General features: G+C 34.4%; 2 protein-coding genes across 2 annotated transcripts; one reads left to right on the forward strand and one right to left on the reverse strand.

Moving 5' to 3' along the window:
• The first annotated feature begins 850 nt into the window (after positions 1 to 850).
• Positions 851 to 2127, forward strand: LOC140892061 (FCS-Like Zinc finger 13-like). The gene is made up of 2 exons (XM_073300811.1): positions 851 to 1546; positions 1703 to 2127. Exons 1-2 carry the CDS (start codon positions 981 to 983, stop codon positions 1863 to 1865), a joined length of 729 nt encoding a protein of 242 aa, XP_073156912.1. The 5' UTR covers positions 851 to 980; the 3' UTR covers positions 1866 to 2127.
• Positions 2128 to 3346: 1219 nt separating this feature from the next.
• On the reverse strand, positions 3347 to 8996 carry LOC140886964 (oligouridylate-binding protein 1-like). Its single transcript, XM_073293925.1, has 12 exons — positions 8707 to 8996; positions 7534 to 7595; positions 7192 to 7294; positions 6561 to 6637; positions 6431 to 6492; positions 6257 to 6344; positions 6093 to 6168; positions 5975 to 6005; positions 5239 to 5358; positions 4815 to 4900; positions 4019 to 4192; positions 3347 to 3803 (listed from the first exon to the last, which is right to left on the reverse strand). Exons 1-12 carry the CDS (start codon positions 8785 to 8787, stop codon positions 3543 to 3545), a joined length of 1221 nt encoding a protein of 406 aa, XP_073150026.1. The 5' UTR covers positions 8788 to 8996; the 3' UTR covers positions 3347 to 3542.
• Between the last annotated feature and the right edge of the window lie 12728 nt (positions 8997 to 21724).

The following is a 21724-nucleotide window of genomic DNA, read 5'->3' on the forward strand; positions in this document are numbered from 1 at the left end:
TTGCAATGGACGTTACTTAAAATATTGCCCCCTGATAAGTGATTTGGAATCCAATTTAATAATGGTAGAATAAAGTGGTTCAATTATTTGTTTTGAGAAATGAGATCAACTTTTTTTTTACGATTGTATAAATCTCGTATTTTAATTTTATAACAACTCATCTCGGTTTCTATTATATATATTTATACAATCGTAAAAAAAAAGTTGATCTCATTTCTCAAAACAAATAATTGAATATATATATATATATATATATATATATATATATAAGCTCAATTTGGGCATTCTAAATCTAATTTCTTTGCAAGGTTGTTTAATTTTCACATAAACAAAAAAAAAGTGATTAGATCAATTTTATGTTTAGTTGTGTAATTAAAATCATTATTTGAAAATTTTGAAAGAGAGCGTTAAAATATATTGCATTTAACTTTTTTTATTTTGAGTTTGATATGTTTCGTCATAATTGAGTATTGAACTCGAAATCTAATACGAGACTTTTTTCAAACATAATTTTTTTTTATTAGACTGTCTCGCAGATCAGTTTTATGAGACGAATCTCTAACCCGATTCTATTCATGAAAAATAATTATTTTTTATATCAATTTTTTATTACTTATATAAATTTGATCAACTCATGTCAAAAATATAAACACACGAGATTTGTGTCCCAAAAGACCACTTATTCTCAAAAAAATCATAGTATCTTACTTTTTTATGTTATAAAAGTTATAAAGACTCAATCAAATATAAAATAAACAATTAAAAAATTAAACACTTTTTAAACAAATAAATAAATTTAAAAAGAAAGGGAAAAAAGCAAGCTCGCTTCCAAGTCTAACGACTCCATCTAGCATATATTGGGAATCTTCCTAAAGAACCCATTTTCAAGACCCCATTTTCACATATCAAAATAAACTTCTCCATTCTCTCTGCAACAAATTGGAGATTTTTACAGTGAAGCAGAGAGGATTTCTCCAGCCATGATCGGGAAAAACCCGAAGCCCATGATCGGGATACTCGCCGGATCCTTGGTTTCCGGCAATAGATCCGGCATAGTGGATGCAGTCACCAGCTCGAGGAGCCACTCTGAGCCTAAAGCTCAGTCCCCGAGAGCCCTGAAATGTTTCGATTTTGGTGGAGTCGGATTAGGAATAGTGGCGGCACTCGAGAAATCCGGTGATCGCGTGGGTGAAACTCCGGCCAACGCAGCGTTATTCAACCGAAAGGCGAGCCGATCCAACCCCATTCCCGTGAAGAATCCGTTTCGAGCTGTGGAGGAATTCGAGATGGAAAGTTCAGAGGAATACACAATCGTGACGTCCCATGGACCAGATAACCACAACACCACCAAAGTGTATTATGGTGGGATTATTGAGCGTGGTAGAAAGGGTGACGAAAGAGCCCCTTTCAGAATACAAAGGGCTAGTGTATTCCACATATCTCCGCCGAGATTGGGGGACGTCGCCGGAGCTCCGGCGACGGATTTCCTGAGCTCCTGCAACTTGTGCAAGAAGCAACTCCATGGCAAAGACATATACATGTACAGGTACAATTCTATACATGTTCCTTTGCAAGATTTGTTTTCTTGATCAAACAACATGGAATCGAGAAAATTGTTTTAAAATATTTGAAAAGTAATAAAAGTCAATCATGTTGATGGATGATGATGATTTTGAGTGTTTTCTTGCACGGAATTTGGCAGGGGAGACAGAGCATTTTGCAGCTCAGAGTGTCGATACAGCCAAATAGTAATGGACGAGCGCAAAGACAAGTGCAGATCAGACAGCTCGAGACCCGTCGTCGAGGTTTCGAGCTCGCCTCTTTCGAATGGACATGTTTTCACCACCGGCATCCTAGCAACTTAGCTTTCATGGAATCCATAGATATTGTATGTATATCTGTGTTATTAGAGTAAATAGAGATAGAAACTCAATAATAAGTATATATATGAGCAAGTTGATCTTTGTGGTTGTTAGTAATAATGATATTGACCAAGTTTTGCTTACATAAAAGGATGTGAATTGTTAAGTTTTATACTATTGTAGTACTGTTGGTTTTCCCAAGTTGTCGTTTGAGATGGTGCATGCGATTAAACGTTGCTTGCTAATTACAATTGTTGATAATCTATTGTATATTTTACTAGGACATCAAATATTTGATTGAGCATCTGAACGAGAAGGCGGAGAAGAGGGCTGGTAATCCGAAATGAGGGGTAAAGACATTGACCAAGTTTTGCTTACATAAAAGTGTGTGAATTGTTAAGTTTTATAATACTCTAGTACTGTGGGTTTTCCCAAGTTGTCGTTTGAGATGGTGACATGTGATTAACGTTGATTGCTATTCACCCGGTGGATCATAGAACCACCCTAGTAAAATATACAATAGATTATCAACAATTGTAATTAGCAAGCAACGTTAATCGCATGTCACCATCTCAAACGACAACTTGGGAAAACCAACAGTACTACATTAGCATAAAACTTAACAATTCACACACTTTTATGTAAGCAAAACTTGGTCAATGTCTTTACCCCTCATTTCGGATTACCAGCCCTCTTCTCCGCCTTCTCGTTCAGATGCTCCTCCGCCGCCAAATATTCTTCTTTGATTACGATACTTGTAGATTATGTAATCTGTTATTTCATCTCACCAGAAACAATCAAATATTTGATGTACCTAGTAAAATATACAATAGATTATCAACAATTGTAATTAGCAAGCAACGTTAATCGCATGTCACCATCTCAAACGACAACTTGGGAAAACCAGCAGTACTACAGTAGCATAAAACTTAACAATTCACACACTTTTATATAAGCAAAACTTGGTCAATGTCTTTACCCCTCATTTCGGATTACCAGCCCTCTTCTCCGACTTCTCGTTCAGATGCTCCTCCGCCGCCAAATATTTTTTTTTGTAATTAACAAGCAACGTTTAATCGCATTCAACCGGTAGATCTGGGTCATTCATTGGCCCGGGCCCCATACACAAATTGTGTGAGGCCCGGGCCAATGAACGGTGGATGACCCATTTTACTAAGTACAGCAAATATTTGATTGTTATCACATAATCTACAAGTATCGTATTAAAAAAAAAATATTTGGTTCCATGTTCATATTAATGGTTGAAGCAGTAAAAGTTGAGAGAAGATTTCAATACTCAAGATCTTGAATTTTACAACAGAAGTTTATCGAAACTTAATTTTTTTTAAAAAAGAAACTGTTGACTAAAAGTTAATCATACGAATTTGGTAGAACAAAAAAGGATGGTTAAATACGGAGTTCGATTTTGTCACTCCCATCTTTACGAAACAAATTCAACAGTCGCAATACAAAGACAATAATGGTGGAATCCAACAATAAAATCCAGAATCTCTCTAGTAGTATTCATACAACAAAGATACAATCATTTATAAGACTACTTGAAATAAAGACAAAATGCAGTAGCAAAAGTAGTATGAAACGGAAAAGAAAACAGCAGCAACTTGCTAAACTGAAATTCCTGCGTGCTATTCGAAGCAGCGACACTTTAGATTACCATGGCTACTGATAGAACATGGGTTGCTGGGATGTGCCGATGCTCGAATACATGGCGTCGTATATAGGCTGAGTGGCAGCAGCAAGTCGCTGACCCTGTGGATGCATCAGGGCTGCTTGTGCACCACCCATCATTTTACTCAAAGCAAGTTGCCGCTCATAGGCAGCAAGATCAGCAGCCGTAAATCCTGGCATATGAGTTGCAGCTGGAGGAGGTAGAGGGGTAGAACTGGTTCCTGGAGGAGTAGGCTTGCTGCCCCATGAGCACTGCAGTATTATAATATTTGTTTATTAGATCTTTAATTTGAGCCTTTTTCCAGAAAATAGGAACCAAAATATGGAAAATTTTCTAACTGGCCGGGAACCAGATCAAGATAGCGTCGACTAATAGCTATTAGAATTTGGAGCTTCAAAAGTTGAATGACAGGTTTAAATATATAGATATAGATATACCGACCAAGGCGTATATAATGAATGTGTACCTTTATCGGTTTGCCAAAAAGGATGCGAGCATTTCCCATTTGGATAGCGCGAGCTGCTTCAGCATGACTGCTATATCTTATGAAGCCAAAACCTTTGTCTCGCTGAACACGGATATCCTCAATTGCTCCAACTCCAAGTGCATGGAAATGACGGTGTAGATCAACAGAAGTCACCTGCAGTTATTGTTGTTAGCAATATTAACAGAACATATTTTTGTCTACAACTCCTGAAACAAGAGAAATGAGTAAATCACTAAACATGTAACTATTACCATCAGCACTCAGCAGGGAAACAAAATTAATGAACAAAATCATTAAATAAATCAGTATATATGTAAAGCAACAGAACTTCATGATTGATCGAAGTTCAGAGTAGGTAGGTACAATACATTGCATATCTAGACGAAACAGATGACAATAACATATATAAAGGAAAATTTTCATATAGGAGATTGGAGGATTGCACAAGATCACAACCTCAAGGGTGTCCTCGTCTCCTAGAGATGATATGATTCAGTAAGTTTATATATGGCCAAAACTAAACCAGTTGCAGTTCTCGTTTTTTTACAGATCCGAAAGAGTATCTAGTTACCATATGTATGATACTTACAAAGATGCATTAAGTCGCATCTAAACAACTCAACTAGCTGATACAGTTCCTAGTTCAACCTCTAAAATGAACAATAACGAACAATCACTTCATTTGATAACACATAGACCAGATTGCAATGGTAGCATACCACAAGAAGAGTGAATTTTTTCACATAATACGAGATTAGCTTAAATATATGCTTACTTCAGGAGCAAGATTGCCAACATAGACAGTGGTATACTGTGGATTGTTTTCCGGGGCATCTTCATTCCTCTTTTCTACACCATCTTCTGCAGAACGGATCATGAGGAAAAAAGAATACAACATATGAAGAACGTAGACAAACCCAAAGCAAAACCCATATCCTTTTCAACATTAAATCAATTAAATCAAAATTATAGAACATCTAGCAACTGGGACTCCTGCATTGTTAAAAGCTAAGCGCCTGATCATTCAATGATAACGATCATTAAAGTTGAAACCAGATTTACAGAAACCAAATATTTTGTGAATAACCAACTCAGCGTCCCACTCATTAGCTCTACAACATTTTTTCAATTAATATCATTGAAAAATTCATTGACATTCAGAACCAGATCTATCGACGTGAATATTATAGTTAACCAACCTGATGTTCCATTTGTTAGTTCCACAATGGTTTTTAAATCAGAACTCTGCTGGTCATCACCCAGACCAGCACCTTTTGTGGCCCAGTTGCAGCGGATTTGTCTACTTCCAAGCCACTTTCCTGCAATTTCAAGGGGAAAAGTATTGCTTTAGAACTAAATATCAACTACAACTCATGCCTTACAGATTCTAGCAAAATCATCATTGCAAACCAATCTGGTGTCGGCAAAAAGGTGTTTTTTTCTGAGTCAACCAGAGGATATTAAATATGTTGTTTGTGATTCTTCGGAAAACAAGTACAAACAACAGCAAGGGCTCAAAATAGATCTAACATGGTGAATCTTGTAAAAAAAATTCTTATCATGCAGCTGCAATCATCATAGCTTCGTTCAGACTAACTTTTCATAAATGTATCAACATTACCTAATTATTGCATGAAGCAGTCAACATGAGGTTAGAAACAAGGATCCCTGAGGTCCAATAGTGATACAAAAATCCTCAGAGACAAATTATCTTATAAATCATTACATAACATTTATTTCAATACATCTTATAACGTGAAATTTAAATTTATAAAAACACAACAAAAAACCCCACGTACGATGCATGAATTTATAGCCCAAATACAGGAATATATTTTAAAAATTAAAATAAAAGAAATCCACTAAATAGAATCAGAATTTTTTTAAAAATAAAAAATAAAAATAAAAAAGAGCGACAAAACAAAGCATACCCACCATTCAAGTCATTTATTGAACTTTGAGCGTCCTGGAAGTCACACAAGATACAGAATGATCAATTGATGAGTGCTTGCACAAATAGAAAAGACAAAGAAGAAAAAATCCATACTCAGACCTGCTGACTACGAAAAGAAACAAAACCGAAGCCCCTTGAGCGACCAGTTTTCTGATCCCACATGACCCTCGCATCTCTGCATCAATAAAATGATGGCTGTTGAGTTGCTTGTGAAATCAAGGGTGAAATCAACCTCAAGGAATTGCAAACAAAATTGAACTTACGAACAAGTAGGATAGACAGAGAAACATGCAAATAAGGTAGCATCCGTAACCTCCGGGCTAAGATCACCGACAAAAATATTGAATTGATCTGTAAAGCCATGTGTACAGATGATCACCAAAACTTAGTCCCAAACTAATTGGCGTATTATATAATTCTGGATATATACAACATACTTGTTGTGTCCTCTCTCTGCGAACTAGCATATGCCCAGTTAACTTTAATAGGTTGACCAAACCTGCAAATTGCATTTAAATAATCAAGAACCCACTGTGAGGCAAATAATTTACCAATCTTCCTACTTACAATTGCCTCCCATTCAAAGTCACAATAGCAAGGGCGGCTGACCGGCGATCAAAGTAATCCACAAAGCCATATGATGACTGCATTACAGGTTGGAAACACCCGTTAGGATGAGAAGATTAGCACTTCAATAAACACAATATACTTCAGTGGATTAGGTCAATCAATGAATAAATTGTGATCAAAATGCAAACCTTGGCAAGGAACTTAAACTTTTGCGTGTTTATTCATTGTCCTGAATAAATACTGGGTAACACAGATATTAACTTTTATTTCATAAAGAGGAAAAGAAGTGGAAGCTACATCACTCACTCGTAAGAAAAAATTACAAGGATAAGAACATTGATGGCAACCATAAAAGTAGCAGAAAGTTGTATATTTGGTTGGAGCATACTTTTCTAAACTTGTGTGTCCTGGATAACACTAAGACAACAACCTCTAGACATGTTCATACTGAATCAAACATGAATGTTTAACAAAACATTCAAGAACCACAATAAAATTGAATGCAACTGAAACTGCATAAGCATAGAAGTCAAGGGAGTAAGGGAAGCATGAAACATAGGAGATAAAAAAAAAATTCTCAGAGGACGTGAATGGTGAAGAGGAGAAACAATGAGACATAAGACCACACCTTCTCTTTACGAATGAGCTTGCAACCTTCAAGAGGACCAGTATTAGCAAAAACCTCTTGAAGAAGTGGTTCCGTAACTTGTGGGTGGATGTTTCCGACATACCTATGTGGCATCACAAAATGGTTTATAAATCAACAAATATTGCTCCTGTACATTGAGATAGCTAGTCCAGAGGCATGATATGCCACGAAATAATTCAATCAACATCTATGGATTAACTTAATACTTCAACATGGTAAAAACTGTGTCAGCACAAGGACAAGAAATGAAAAGGGAAATCGGAAAAAAACAAAAACAAAAAACAAAGTGCTCAAAAAATTCAGGGTTCGTTAGGAACTCACACACTGCGGCATGTACTTGAATCAAATCCGGGGGGTAAATTTCCACTCAAGATAGGTTCTATCTGCATGTAGCAAACAAGTCATAAGAGATGTCCGACTGGATGAAAAAAATTCGTCTGCATACAATAGATCAAACCTAATTTGCATTTTAATATCACCTCAATTCCACAAATGGACAAAGACGTGGAACACATTGAGGTTTACGGAATTCAAACGTATAAGAACACATATTGACAACAGATTCAAAATCCCACTTGTCCATTTCGACACCAACAGAAACTTCATCCAACATCCCAACTTCTATGTACTGAATGCTCCCATTTGGTCAGATTCTTTAAAGATAAGGGACCAGCCCCATTAATTGTAGATACATGTCATAAATTAAATATTCACATTTGACGAACAAAAAGCTCTCTCAACCCAATTTCATTTATAAAAAACTAGAATTTAAGAACAAACTTCCAAAAGTCCGCCATCTAACAAGCAACAATGTAGCAGATATCCAAACATCTCTCTTACATATTTACTATGCATAGGAAAAAATCTAGGAATCGCCTGGGACTAAGAGTCGAAGCGGAATTTCAAGGAAATAAGTTCTTGGTAGAGAAATACAGCACAACTTACTGCAAAAAAGCAATCTAACATCACATTGTCCAACTTCGATCTTGAATTGAAATAGAAAATGACAGTGATACTAGCTTCACTTAACTAATCACACATTTGAAAACAATCATCAGAATCCCAATCATGAAAATTCAGCCATTCTTAACAAGTAATTATTTATTGATACAGCTTCTCCACTGAGTCAAGTAGACAAGCAGCATCACTCCCCCATCTGTATTATGTTATCCAATATGCAGTTCAAGGTTTTTCTTTACAATTTCATTCATTAACACAAATCAGTAATACGACTTCAAGAAATTAATATTTTTTTAGCATTTATCTCCATTATCTCCCAGAAATGGGCAAAGCAACCTAACAAGAAGCTACTGAAATGGCCAAAAAAAAAAACCCAACTTGATTCTTCAATGGATAGCTAAGCACAATCACCGCATAAATTCTAACTCAAGTAATTCAATCAACAAATTTTAACAGAAAAAAATATCAAACAAATAAAGAAATGAAAACGTGATAAGGTAAAAAATAATAATAATAATAATAATAAATACAAACCTGAGGCTGAGCGAGGAGACCCGGATGATAAAGAGATTGTTGCATTAGAGCTTGCTGTTGCTTCAACCTCTGGTGATGCATCTTGTCTTTACTCAACAAAAAAAAAAAAGTACAGAAAAAAAAATGATAAAATAAAAACGAAATTAAGGTTCTTACAAGGTAAGAAACATGAACGAAGAAAAAAAGTAAAAAAACAAAAATTAAAATAAAGAAAAATGAAGAGAAAAATAAAAGAAGAAGAAGAAATGAAAAAAAAAAACCCTCGAAGGCAAGGACAGCAGGTAAGAAAGCACGGGTAAGAAGAAGATGGTGATCGATTGTATAGGCCGAGGGATTTGATTGCCTGGATCTCCTTATTTTGTCTTTACTATGTGCTTCATCGTTTCTGACCGTTGGATGTAATCAAGGGTATTAACCAGCCAATAAGAAATCGGGGGATAATGTAAACTGATTTATTATGCAAATTTGATGTATGTTCAAAAATCATAATTCATAATAATAAAAAGGATATTTATTTCCTTTTTGTTAAGCTAAATGATAGAAGTCAAAATTACATAACTAAATAAACGAACAAAATAAATTCTTGAATTCTTGGGATACTTGAACATAAAAATCATAAATATTTGTGATTGTGCGACTTGATTTGCCGATCTTTATTAGTAACAGATGATTCACTTCGATGTTTTGATGCATTGGTTGACAACGTAGGAATGCTAGCTTATTTTGTCAAGTGAAAAGGGTTTGCAATAGCTAAAGTCGTATTCAATGCGTTTGTTATAAAAATAACGTTTGAAATCAATGGTTTTTCAAAGGTGATAAGATATCGAAACTGACGCAGAATGATGTTTTATCAAATGTTGTTCACAGTTAATAAAATACCCACTTGAACTGTAAGGAGTTCCACAACAAAAAGAGAGATCGGACCAGAATTACAATATCAAGATCATGAGAGACCACAATGCTGACGTGAATATCATATAGTTATAACTTGCATCAGTATTAATTTCTAACAATACAAATTGCTATCTTGTATATACTTAGATAGTGATTGCAAAGCTTTGCAAAGAAAATCTATAATAATTTTTTAAAACATTTGCAAATATTACATTAGTATTCTATAAAAAATAAATTAAATTTCTATATTAAAAAAATAAAGAAAAAATTGGATTTATCGTTATTTTTCATTCCATAATTATTTTGTTGGTCTGTAATTTTAACGACGACCTATTTTATTTAAAATTCGTACTAAATAGCGACGAATATCAATAATTATATTCGTCGCCTTCATTTTTAGCGACGAATTTTTATTTTAGTCGCTGAATTATACAAAACTTGTCACTGATTTTGAATAATTTGAATTAGCGACGTTTTTTTGGAAATCCATCGCTAATAGCGACGGTATTTTAAAAACCGTCAGCTAATTTTAAGAACAAATTTTAGAATTTTGTCGCTAAATGCCATGTTTTCTTGTAGTGTAATTTCAGTTATGTTTGTGGTCAGGTGCATAACAAGAATTTTGGTTGAATTTTATTTTAAAAAGTTCTTTAAAAAAACCGACATTTTGAATCGAGGGGAGAATTTCCATTTAAAATATATATAAATATATATTATATTGTTTCAATCTTTTAGTCTCATAACATGTTTATTTAATATTTTTTGTTTTTTAAATAATAATTTAATCAATAATTACAAAAAAAAAACACCATAATATTACTATTTTGATTTTTTTAATAATTATTGTATATAAATTAAATAAATAACATGTTTATTTAATATTTTTTGTTTTTTAAATAATAATTTCATCAATAATTACAAAAAAAAGCCATAATATTAATATTTTGAATTTTTTTAATAATGATTGTTTATAAAATAAATAAAACATATTATGTTATATTTTGATAATTAAATTTTATATTGAAAAAATCGATTAAATTTTAATAGTTTTTCCCCCAAATAACTTCAAAATCTATCTAATTAATAGTATTTTAATTATCACAAAAATTATGAGATGATCTCATATGTCAATTTGTAAGACGGTTTCTTGTTTGGGTCGTTCATTGTAAAAAATTATTATTATGGTATTACTTTTTATATTAAATATGAATGAGGTTGACTCGTATCACGGATAAAAATCCGTAAAACCGTCTCAAAAAAAATATTCATTAATTATATATGATATAATTTTATATATAATAATGACATCTGCGATGCGTGTCCACAAAATATAAACATAAATTCAATAGAGTTTAATAAATATATAAAATAATAAAATCGATTGTGATTTTGTGTGAAAATTTTCGATTTTGGATGATTTTGTTTATTGTGCCAAAAATAAAAATTTAAAAATGATTTGCACAAAAAGAAAAAATTAAATGTAAAAAAATAAATTAATGGCAAGCTCGGAATATTGGGGAAGAAAAGTTCACCAAATTTTGGTATAGTAGATATTATTTGTCATGGATTTAACCCTTGTGAGCTCATGTACGACCTTATGCAGAAAATGGGTTTTTAGGTCTATTAGCCTTCGCGAATTAATCGAGAATTATTTGTTCTATGAAATCTAAAGTTGACTTGAAAATTAGAGTCTATATTTTGAGTAGATATTTTGGAAATATTAATTTGCTCAAAACCGATTTGGGGTGAATGAGAAATTATTTATTTAATATTGGTGTATAAGACTCAATTAATTGTATAGTATGGAAATGAGAGTTGTCCCACATTGAGATAATTTGTCTTTCTATTGCTAAATATATACTATTATGTATGTCAATAGATCGATTAAATTCAAATCAACCAGGTCAAGCCAACCAACAAGTTATGCATCTATCGTCATGATAGCTTTTATTTATGCTACTCGAAAATGGGTTTGTTGATGTGGCATTGAGTGGATGATGTAGCGGTTAAGTGTGCGCCACTAGGGCATGACATGGCGGTAGTTGATTGTCGTTAGATCGAAAGGACAACATGAAGAGTTGTGATGGTTGGATAGTTAGATGAAATTTGGACCGTTGGATGATTAGATTGATCTAGATCAAGGAGATTGAATCTTAGTCGTTGGATTAGGCGGTTATGATCTGATGCATCTAGGGTTGCATCCAAAGGATGTAATCAATCCAAAGAGGTGCGATCTGGATCGTTCAATTCGAAATTATGCATGAGATTAAATCTGATCAATGGATATGATCGAATGGTTGTGGCTCACCAAAGGGGTGTGATCTGCACCATTAGATTAAGATTGACAGATCAGATTGAATATAAAGCTTAGAGACACAACTAATCGTAAAAGACCCCTCCAACCCTTGGACATCTATAAATAGACCACAAGTCATAATGAAAAAATGTAGTTGGTTGTTAGAGATTCTGAAAGCATAAATTAACGTTCATTGTATCCAGCATGTGTCTGCATATATTTTTTGTTCAGCATTGTCAGAAAGTTCAAAAAGCATCTTAAAGTTCATCGGATTTTGTAATTTGGAGTGTTCCTATTACAAAACGAAAGTCGTTGTATCTTGGGAGATGATTATCATATTCCATAAGCACCATGTGTGGGGAAAATTCGTCTTAAGAACATAGAGTGTAACTTTAGCATCGACTTTAAATTTTTGTTGGCGTCGTGTTCCAGTACATGTTGCAACATCTGTCAAGACACAAGCCAGACAACTTCAGTTTTACACAGGACTCAAACCCAACTATCTTAAGACGAATTTTGATGTGCATTCTGAAATGACATCCTCGTCTACCGTCCATGTTCTTACCCCAGTTCCAACGACGCATGTTGAGAAACCAGAGAATTTTGGAGGCCCCGACTTCAAAAGGATGATGTTATATTGTGCTACATTGCATCTGGTTGAGTTTCTGCATAAGAGGACTCCAACAATATCCGAGAAGTTAATTGACAGTGGAAAAATAATGGCTTATGAAGTATGAAAACGAAATTGGTAAGTTTTTCAATCTCAAATTGGTTGATTTCAAATCTGTTATAAGCCAAGTGCAGGATTGCAACTGTTATTACATGATATGCATGCCGAGTTTATGCAAATAAGTGAACTTTTTCAAGTTGCACCAATGATTGAGAAACTTTCACCTTCGTGGATGGATTTCAAAAATTATTTAAGGCATAAACGAAAGAAAATGGGTCTCGAGGGTCTGATTGTTTGAATGCGTATTGAAGATGACAATCGCAAGCAATTTGAACCAAAAGAGAAATTATCTATATATATGAATGGGCTAATTTGGTTCAACAAATGCTAGCAAAAGGATTTAGTATCCTGACAAAATCAATGTCAAAAAGTTTGAAGGGAACTGTTATAATTGTGAGAAGTCAAATCATGTAGCCAAGGACCGTAGATGTCCAAAGAAAAGCAAACAAAATCAAGTTAACATGATTGTTGCAAATCCCGTCGCAACAGATCATGAGACAATCTGTGAGACAGACTTCATTATTAATGAATTCTGATGAAAAACTTGGCTACTAGTGTAGCCAATATAGATGTCAAGAAAAGAGAGTTGTCGATGGGTGTTGAAGGTGAGAAAGTGACGCTTACTGTGTTCAAGCAGGCTAGCAATCTATCCAAGGAAAAAGTGTTTATGGTCGAGCAAGCAAGAAGGATGGAAATATGTCGCACACTTGAGAGTAAAGTAGCATTACCAAGAGAGAATGATCCGCCGGTGCTAAAGAAAAAGAAAAATAAAAAGAAAAATAAATCTAAGTTAAATAGGGTCGTTGAGTATGTTTGGAGGGTGAAATATAAGGGAAAAACCTTCAACAAAGTGGCAATGGGCTAGAACAGGAATATAGTCAGACTATGGACTATAAACTAAGCGTTTATTGGGAGGCAACCCAAGATTTTTTATGTTTTTTTATTTTTTATGTTATTTTAATTGTTTTTTATTTCATATTATTTTATGATGAGACTAGACATCGATAATAACCTTTATTTGTGTAGGTGCAAAGTGCGAAGCTGCAAGAGCTTAGGCGCCACCCCTAAAACAAAAGAGAAGCAGTGGATGATCAAGATGGTGCCGAGTACTGACGCTCAGTGCCCAAGATACGTGTCCCTTGTTCTTATTTACTACTGTACATTAGGGACAATGCACGTATTTAAGTTTAGGAGGGTCTGTGAAAAAGTGTGAATTTTTTTTTGAAGTTGAGTTGGTATATGTTTGAGTTATTTATTTTGGTAAATTAAAGGAATGATGTGTAAATATGTTGGTCTACGATGATGAAAATAATTTGTGCTGAAAAATCATTTTTAGCTATATTTAATTTTGAGTTCTCACCCATATGCACGAATGCAATGGTTTTCGATACTCCTAGCAATTAGAGAAAAATTATGTGAATTTGTAATGTTGATGAGATGAATTGATTCTGAAATCTTGTGATTTTTGCTTAAAACTAAGGTAGATTTTTATAAACACATAAGTGATTTAGACGTTTTTGAATCAATTGAGTATTTTTAGCCACTCTATATTTATGTAAGTACAAAAAAAAATTGAGTAGTTAAAAAATTCAAAGAAAAAAGCGTAATGACAGATAAAGTAAAGTGAGGAGTAGCCTTGAAGAAAAAAAAGATTTAAAGTATATTCCAAATACAAGGCTAAAGATGGAAAATATATGGAGTAGAAAGAAGCCAAGATAAATATCTGGCAATGAAATACAAATAATAATATCTTAGCTACTCAATACTGCTCAAAGTGAAAAAATATTCAATACTTTTGCTTGAATCATAAATCTTTGATTACCATTAATATATATTTGGATACATGCTCTCCTACTTAATTTGCTTGAACCTATTGTTAACCGAAAAAGTCTTTTTGATCTGTGCAAATAAAGATTCAACTTGGTGGAGAGTATTTTGAAACTTGAGTGCGAAGTTAATGAATCTATGAAGCTAACAGATTGCATGATTTTATCAAAATTTAGGTGGGTAGATGTGGGGACCTCGGGTGCTAATCTCATCTTAAGTGGCAAATTACCATTTAATCATAAAAGAATCAGACTTGAACGAATAAAATCAAAGACTGAATTTTTTTTAAAAAAGGGCAGCTCACACACGGACCTTGGTCCGGACCCTGCACAGACCATTGCACGGGGTCCGTGCAGCTTTTGGACAAGGTTCCGTGCCTTTGCTATAAATCAAAATCAAAGGAATTGCGGGACAGAGAACACACGAACCCTTACACGGAGGCTTGCACGGGGTCCGTGCCCTGCGTATAAAAATCAGTCTTCTTAAACTATCAAGTCTGAAAAATGATATCTATCATATAAGCTTTTCAACATGAATCTACATAATTGACATGCATTTAGACATCAATCTATATATCTGTAATATATGAAATCTCAAGTATCAGTCAATACTTAACAACAACAACAATATATACAAATGTTATTGTTGTTTTATCATGTCTACCAAATCATAAAATACATGTCATCTGCTTAAAACCCGAGTCACCACTTCTAATCTTTCAATCTCGTGCTATCCAAGCCATGTCTGACTTGATCATACCTCAACCTGATGCAATGCACGCATACAAACAAAGCAACAACCGGATAACTTCGGTGAGAATAAATCTCAGTATGAATAACATGCATATACATCATTAAAGCATATTGAATCTATATGCCATAATAATCTTCAATCATAAAACATGTAATAACATGTAAATCATAGAATCATAGTCGACCCTTAAATTCTTAAAGTATAACTATTCATCTAAGGTAATCTCATACCAAGCATATAAACAATTTCACATTTTGAATGAAATATAATAACATGCTAGCATTTATAAACACATATTCTAAACCATAGAAATCTTTAGGTCAATGCATAAATGCAATGCATGTGTCAAGGAATAGGCTATCAAATCTGATATCAATAAATCGTAGTTCTGGGATCCCGGGAAAATAAAATCTTTAACTAACCACCGACTCTCCCAATCGAGGTGGTGTTAAATATCTCAAATCCCCTGAATTTGGTGCAACTATAGTGAGTCATTTAGCTCTAGAAATAAATCTATATTTCGTGTCATGAGTCATCTGACTCTGGAAGTAAATCTACATTCCATGCCACTCAACTACAGTTCTCCAAACGTCATCTGCACTCTAGGTCATTCAGCCCTCTGTGCTTATCAAGGTAGGGTTCAAGATGAATGTAACACAATCTGGATGCCTCAAATCATACATAGGCTAAAAACAACATCTTAAACACATCAATCAGATAATCATACGATCATATAATCACTCAAAGCAACAATATCAATTAAATCAAAGACGACAATTTAACATTTACATAACTGTTATGGGAACTCAAGAAGATGTGTATCTTGAATAATCTATCCCATTTATGCAAACGTAAACAATAACATATATTAAACATGCATGCATGTGATTTTAGGCAACTCGATAATCAGAAACAATCTCGAGTTATTCTGCCCATCTTATTAATGTCTATTCATACCTTTTGATCTCGAGTTTTAGATGCTCCAATTCTGGACAAATAACATCAAAGAACTTCTATCAAAATCTGCTCAAATCATTACAATCATTCAAGGCACACTAGCTTCATACCTTCTTCAATCTTTCTTGATTCAAAGGCTAACTTCTCGAGCTCGTCGATTCGAATTCGATCTTTTGCAATTCAAATCTGAAATGCATTGATTTTCAATTCAATATCAGCTCCTAATATCACTACAATCTCATAAATTCTGAAACAACTACAAGACTTGATTGTTCAGTCAAAATCAAAACCGACGGCGTAACGGTTCGACTTCGGCAATTTCCAAATGTATTAACATCAATAATACAATCATCTCAATCACATATAATCACTAATTCCAGCAGCATAAAACGTGAACATCAACCCCTAAAAATCAGATTTCTGAAAAATCTTTGAATAATTGGAAACATGTTCAAACGATGATCTTTTCTCGATCCGTCTTAGATATGCTATCGTCGTATATACAAAAACATGATTATACAATCAAATCTTCAGTATAACAACATAATAAAATTCAAACATGGTAGAACTTCTTAAAATTTACGTCAAAATACAGCACTCGGAGCCGTGATCGCAAATATATGCTCAATCGGAAATTCTACCGGGCGGATCAATTTTTATCGGAGCTTGAAAGGATTAAAATGGCGTGAAGGCTGGTTTTTAGAATTCTCTGCATTCTTTCTGCTGAGTGCACGTGAATGGAGTGGAAATATGTGAATTTTGGATATATATTGGCCTATTTGCAGTTTGGTCCCTGAATTCTTCAGTAATTGCAATTTGGTCTTCGGTCAATCTTTTAATTCAATTTCAATTCTAAATAATTTAAGAATATTAGAATTTAAGTCTAAACTCTAAATATTCTCAAATTAAATATTCTCGAATTAAAATTAAATCATTTCGGACCTTATCGTATTTTAGTCCTTGAACTGCTCAATATTCGCAAATTGGTCCTTGCCCATAATTCATCCTCAAATTAAATCCTTGATATTTAGAATCTTGGAATTTACATCTTAAATTCCATAAATATCAATTTAAATATTTTTAATCTTTTAATTTAAGAATTTTGGATATTAAAATCTTACAATCCGAAAAATCCTCAAATTAAATATTTTTAACCCGAAATCAAAATCTCTAATTTCCATAAATTCTTAAATTCATCTTTTCACTCTTATTTGGAATTTAACTCTTAAATCCCGTCATTAAGAATTTAATATTTTCGGGTCTTACAATTCCTCCCCTCTAAGGAATGATTTCGTCCCCGAAATCGCATTCGATCTTAGTGCTGATTCTCATAAGCTGTATAGCTGAATGAAGTAATACTGACTTCAATTCTCTGAGCTTTAGATATCTATTTGATATCTTCTCTTCTATAGTATCTTATTCTTCTTTCTGATCGCTTCTGCAATCATATTTATTCTCATTAACAAATAATCACTGTAGTGACCCTGCATGGAATCACCTACTAACTGGCAACTAATAGCATGCATTAAACTTAATACAGAAAAATACTTAACAGAGTAAAAACGTGCGGAAACATAATCATAATTTATATATCAGCTTAGTAACATAATCCATGCTTAAATCTGTAATGATACAACCAAATCGAAATCTTAAACAGTAAACATTATACAGCTATATCAGATCCTGCTGTATAATAAAATCCTCAAGGCTCCTGCTCCCTAGTCCTGCCTTGAACTACCAGCTCCGTCCATCCTGCGACTTGCCCCATGGAATTGGGTGTCCAAGATAACAACTAGGACGTGAGCGCTAATGCCCAGTACATAGACATGAGTAAACATATGTATATAATGCATGCAACATGATGACTGGTACAGGGTCATCTGAAAAGTCATGCTCAGTACCGGCGCCACATGAGTGCTGCCACCGCACGGATCAACCTCCGGGTGCAACCACACTCGTCTAGTATACCAGAGTAGACAGACATAAATGCCCCCGCCGTCGCGGTACTCTCAGTGACAGACTATCGAGTATAGAGCTGAGCGGCTCTATAGTCAGGTATAACAAGGTATAGACTCAACGTGTATATGCACATGACATATGAATATAGAAAGCGGTAAATCATATATCATGCCATATAATAATGCCAAATAAATGCAACATATAAACATGTATACTCGCTGACAATCTCAGTCAATGTGTACGTACCTCTAGGCTAGTTCAAGTATAGTAGGATCCTAGGTTCCAAGCCTATATTCAAAAGTTTATCGTATCACTACATAAATTCTATAAGCCTTAACTAAGCTAATAAGTACTCCCAAAACTTAAATAGATTCCCGAACCATACCTTCGTCCGTAGTTAGCCCTTTGAAGTCGCTAGTCCCGGATGACTATAACCACACCTTAGTTATTCCAGAACCTCTATTATAACCGATAGGGCCCTCAAGTGTATATCTCACACTATATAACTGAAGAAGGAAACTCGGGAATTCGTATTTAGAAATGAATCTGCGAAGCCCTATTTATAGGCAAAATTCCCGGCCAGGATCGGAACTTCCGATTTCGGGATCGGAGCATCCGATCCAGCTCATTGCATGCATGTGTGACACGTCGGAATCGGAACTTCCGATCGAATGATCGGAGCTTCCGATCTGCTCTACGTTCAACACTTGTCAAAACTCGTGGCTGAGTCATCGAGCATTGTGAAAGAGTGGGTGCCCGGTTAGCCAACTTGTGGCTAAAGGGCTTTTATGACTCTATGTATAAACAATCTTTGTTTAATATAATTTATATTCATTAATGACATTTTCTTTATCTTTCTTCATATTGTTATATTGTGATATACTATTGCTGTTTTGATAAAGACCTTGAATATACTATAGTGTAAGTAAGATGAGATAGTGAATAAAGAGAGAACACTATTATGAAACACATCTTATAGTCACTATATATTTGAAACAGTTCCTAGTCAATTGAGCCGTTCGAAAATAAGGATAAGGATCGCTCAAGATTGAGACTAGCATTTGTAATGCCAAGTACCACGTTTCATTGGTAATGAACATGGAGATGTTCAAAGCATGCAAATGGATATTCATATGATGAATGATCGAACTACCCTATTCGGACTTTCCAAGGGGTTATCACTTATCGAGTGGATAAAGTCCGCGGTTTTGGTTGTACACCATTAGTCCTTACTACTTGAAACATCATTGAGACTCTATATGCTAGTACTGTACTTTGACTCGTTTACCGACTCTATTGGGGTCATCAGGTGTCGGGATTGGGTACAGTTACGACACATATAGGAGTCGATGCTTTGTTGTCAAGGATTCACCACATACTTGCGAGTGTGGATATCCTATGCGATCTGAGGAGATATTAGTGTGACAAATCTCTGGCCAGAGTACTCGATGTGATTTAGGTTACTTGGTTTCCTAGTAGCACATGCGATGTTACTATTTGATCTTCAAGATGCATTGCATAGTTATCGAATCTCGAACAACTCTCGATGTACCAATGGTTGTTGATTCGATCGGGATATATTGATGAAGGGACCATACTGTACGCTAACCAAAATCTACTGGTTCTTGCAGGCACTATCAGTAATACCTAGGGAATCATGGGGCGATGTTGCTAGGCGCTCTTACCATGATTCGATGGGTAAGTCGGAAATTGTTGTTCCGAGTCACAAGGAGTTGTGAGCCCACGGCTAGCTGTATTCCTGAACCATTGAGGGTTACACAAGTAATGGATTACTAAAACCCCGTAGAGATAGTTAAATTTAAAGAGTTAAATTTAATGAAAGAGAAGTTGGACTTCTTAACTAAAGGGAGTGGGATTTCCTAAAATGACATAGGGATGGACATTTTTGGAAATCACTGAATTCGGATTCAGAAAAATTATCTTGACTCTAAAAGATGCAGAAATGGTTTCTGCGCACATTGTTGAAATCAGTTTATTAATCGGAGTCACGATGAATTTTATATTAATTTCTAGAACAACGGGCTTGCCTTGTTGGGCTTAAGTTATGGATTGTGGGCTTTAAGGAGTTAGAGTCCTAATGCAATTATAACTTAATCTAGTCTAGAAATTATCTATAAATATATGTACTGTGTTCAAAAATTAAGCAAGCTTTTCAGTCTAGCAATTTTCGAAAATCAGTCTATATTATTCAAGAGGTTTTTCGAAAATTCCTCTGTCCCTTTTGAGAAAATTCGGACTGTGATTTTTGTGAAAAATTACAATTCAAATTAACACATCAAATCTGTTTATTCTCTACGTAAAACTTCTGATTGATTTCTAGTGCAGTCAATCAGAGGGTTTCTGTTTTTCGTTCGTGGACCTAATTCCGGTGATTGATTGTGACGCCATCGGTTCCCGGGATTTACAAGAAGAGCAGATTAAGTTCTGTTGGTGTCCATAATCTCGCTTCGAGATTTTAAGGTAAAATATTTAATTGTGATTATTTGTTTTACTTACACATATTTAATCGTAAAAGTTTTGATACCCTTGATATGGAATCGTTCCATATAATAAAATAAAATTTTTAAACTTCCGCTGCACCCGGTTTCAATTCTTGATTGATCTGAACACGTTTTCCAACAGTGGTATCAGAGACAGATTGCTCAGATCAAACGATTAAATTAATCGATTGTACAAAATTTTTAAGCCTCGGTTTTTGAAACAAAACAAAATTTTTAAAATTGAATTTTAATGGGCAAATCGGGCAGCGATCGTCGCTGCCCGGGGCAGCGATTGTCACTTCCCGGGGCAGCCAGCGTCACTGCCCGCGCACGGCGCTGCCCTGCCCGGGCCCCTTTTTTGGGGCGCGGGCTGCCCGGGATTGTCCCAGGCAGCCCGAAAAAATTATTTTTAATTTTTAATTAAAATTTTAATTTTTTTTTTGAAATTCTAGTTTTTGATCCGATCGAAAATTGTTTTTGATTGGTTCACGAGGCATCGGATCGAATTGTTCGAGTCCGAAAATTTTAAAATTGATTTTTGGATAAATTTGAATTTTTGGAAAATTTATAAATTTTATCCGTTAAATTAAATTTTATAAAATTAATTATTTTGGTACAATTGATGATAAGATATGATCTTATGGATGGATAAGATAAAATATGATTTTATCTTTTAAATTATGATGACTTTGCATGTTTATCCAATTATTTAATTATTAAATTAATTATTGGATAAAGGATGATCGATTGCCATGACCAATGTTTTAGGTGTATGCTAGATAATTTACATTTGTCTTATTGTTGTTGGATTTTATTAATGGGCTTAGTTTATAGCCCAATATGATTGTCATATGTAATAAAAGTGAGCCTGGTTTATGGCCCGTTCCCACCCCTAAAATGTATCCCATATTTGTCATCGAAATTTATTGTAAATTTATTAGACTTAGTGGGAGACAAAGATTTGAAGAAATGGTGGGCCCAGCAGACAATGAAGACCGAAGAAATGTAAATTGGAAGCTCAATGTAATAGGATTGCATTGCATACTTGCATATCACCTACGATTGGACTTAAACTCGTGATTGAAAACCACGGGTCGATTA

This window comes from Henckelia pumila, chromosome 3, assembly GCF_033568475.1.
Source record: "Henckelia pumila isolate YLH828 chromosome 3, ASM3356847v2, whole genome shotgun sequence".
Classification (NCBI taxonomy): Eukaryota; Viridiplantae; Streptophyta; class Magnoliopsida; order Lamiales; family Gesneriaceae; genus Henckelia; species Henckelia pumila.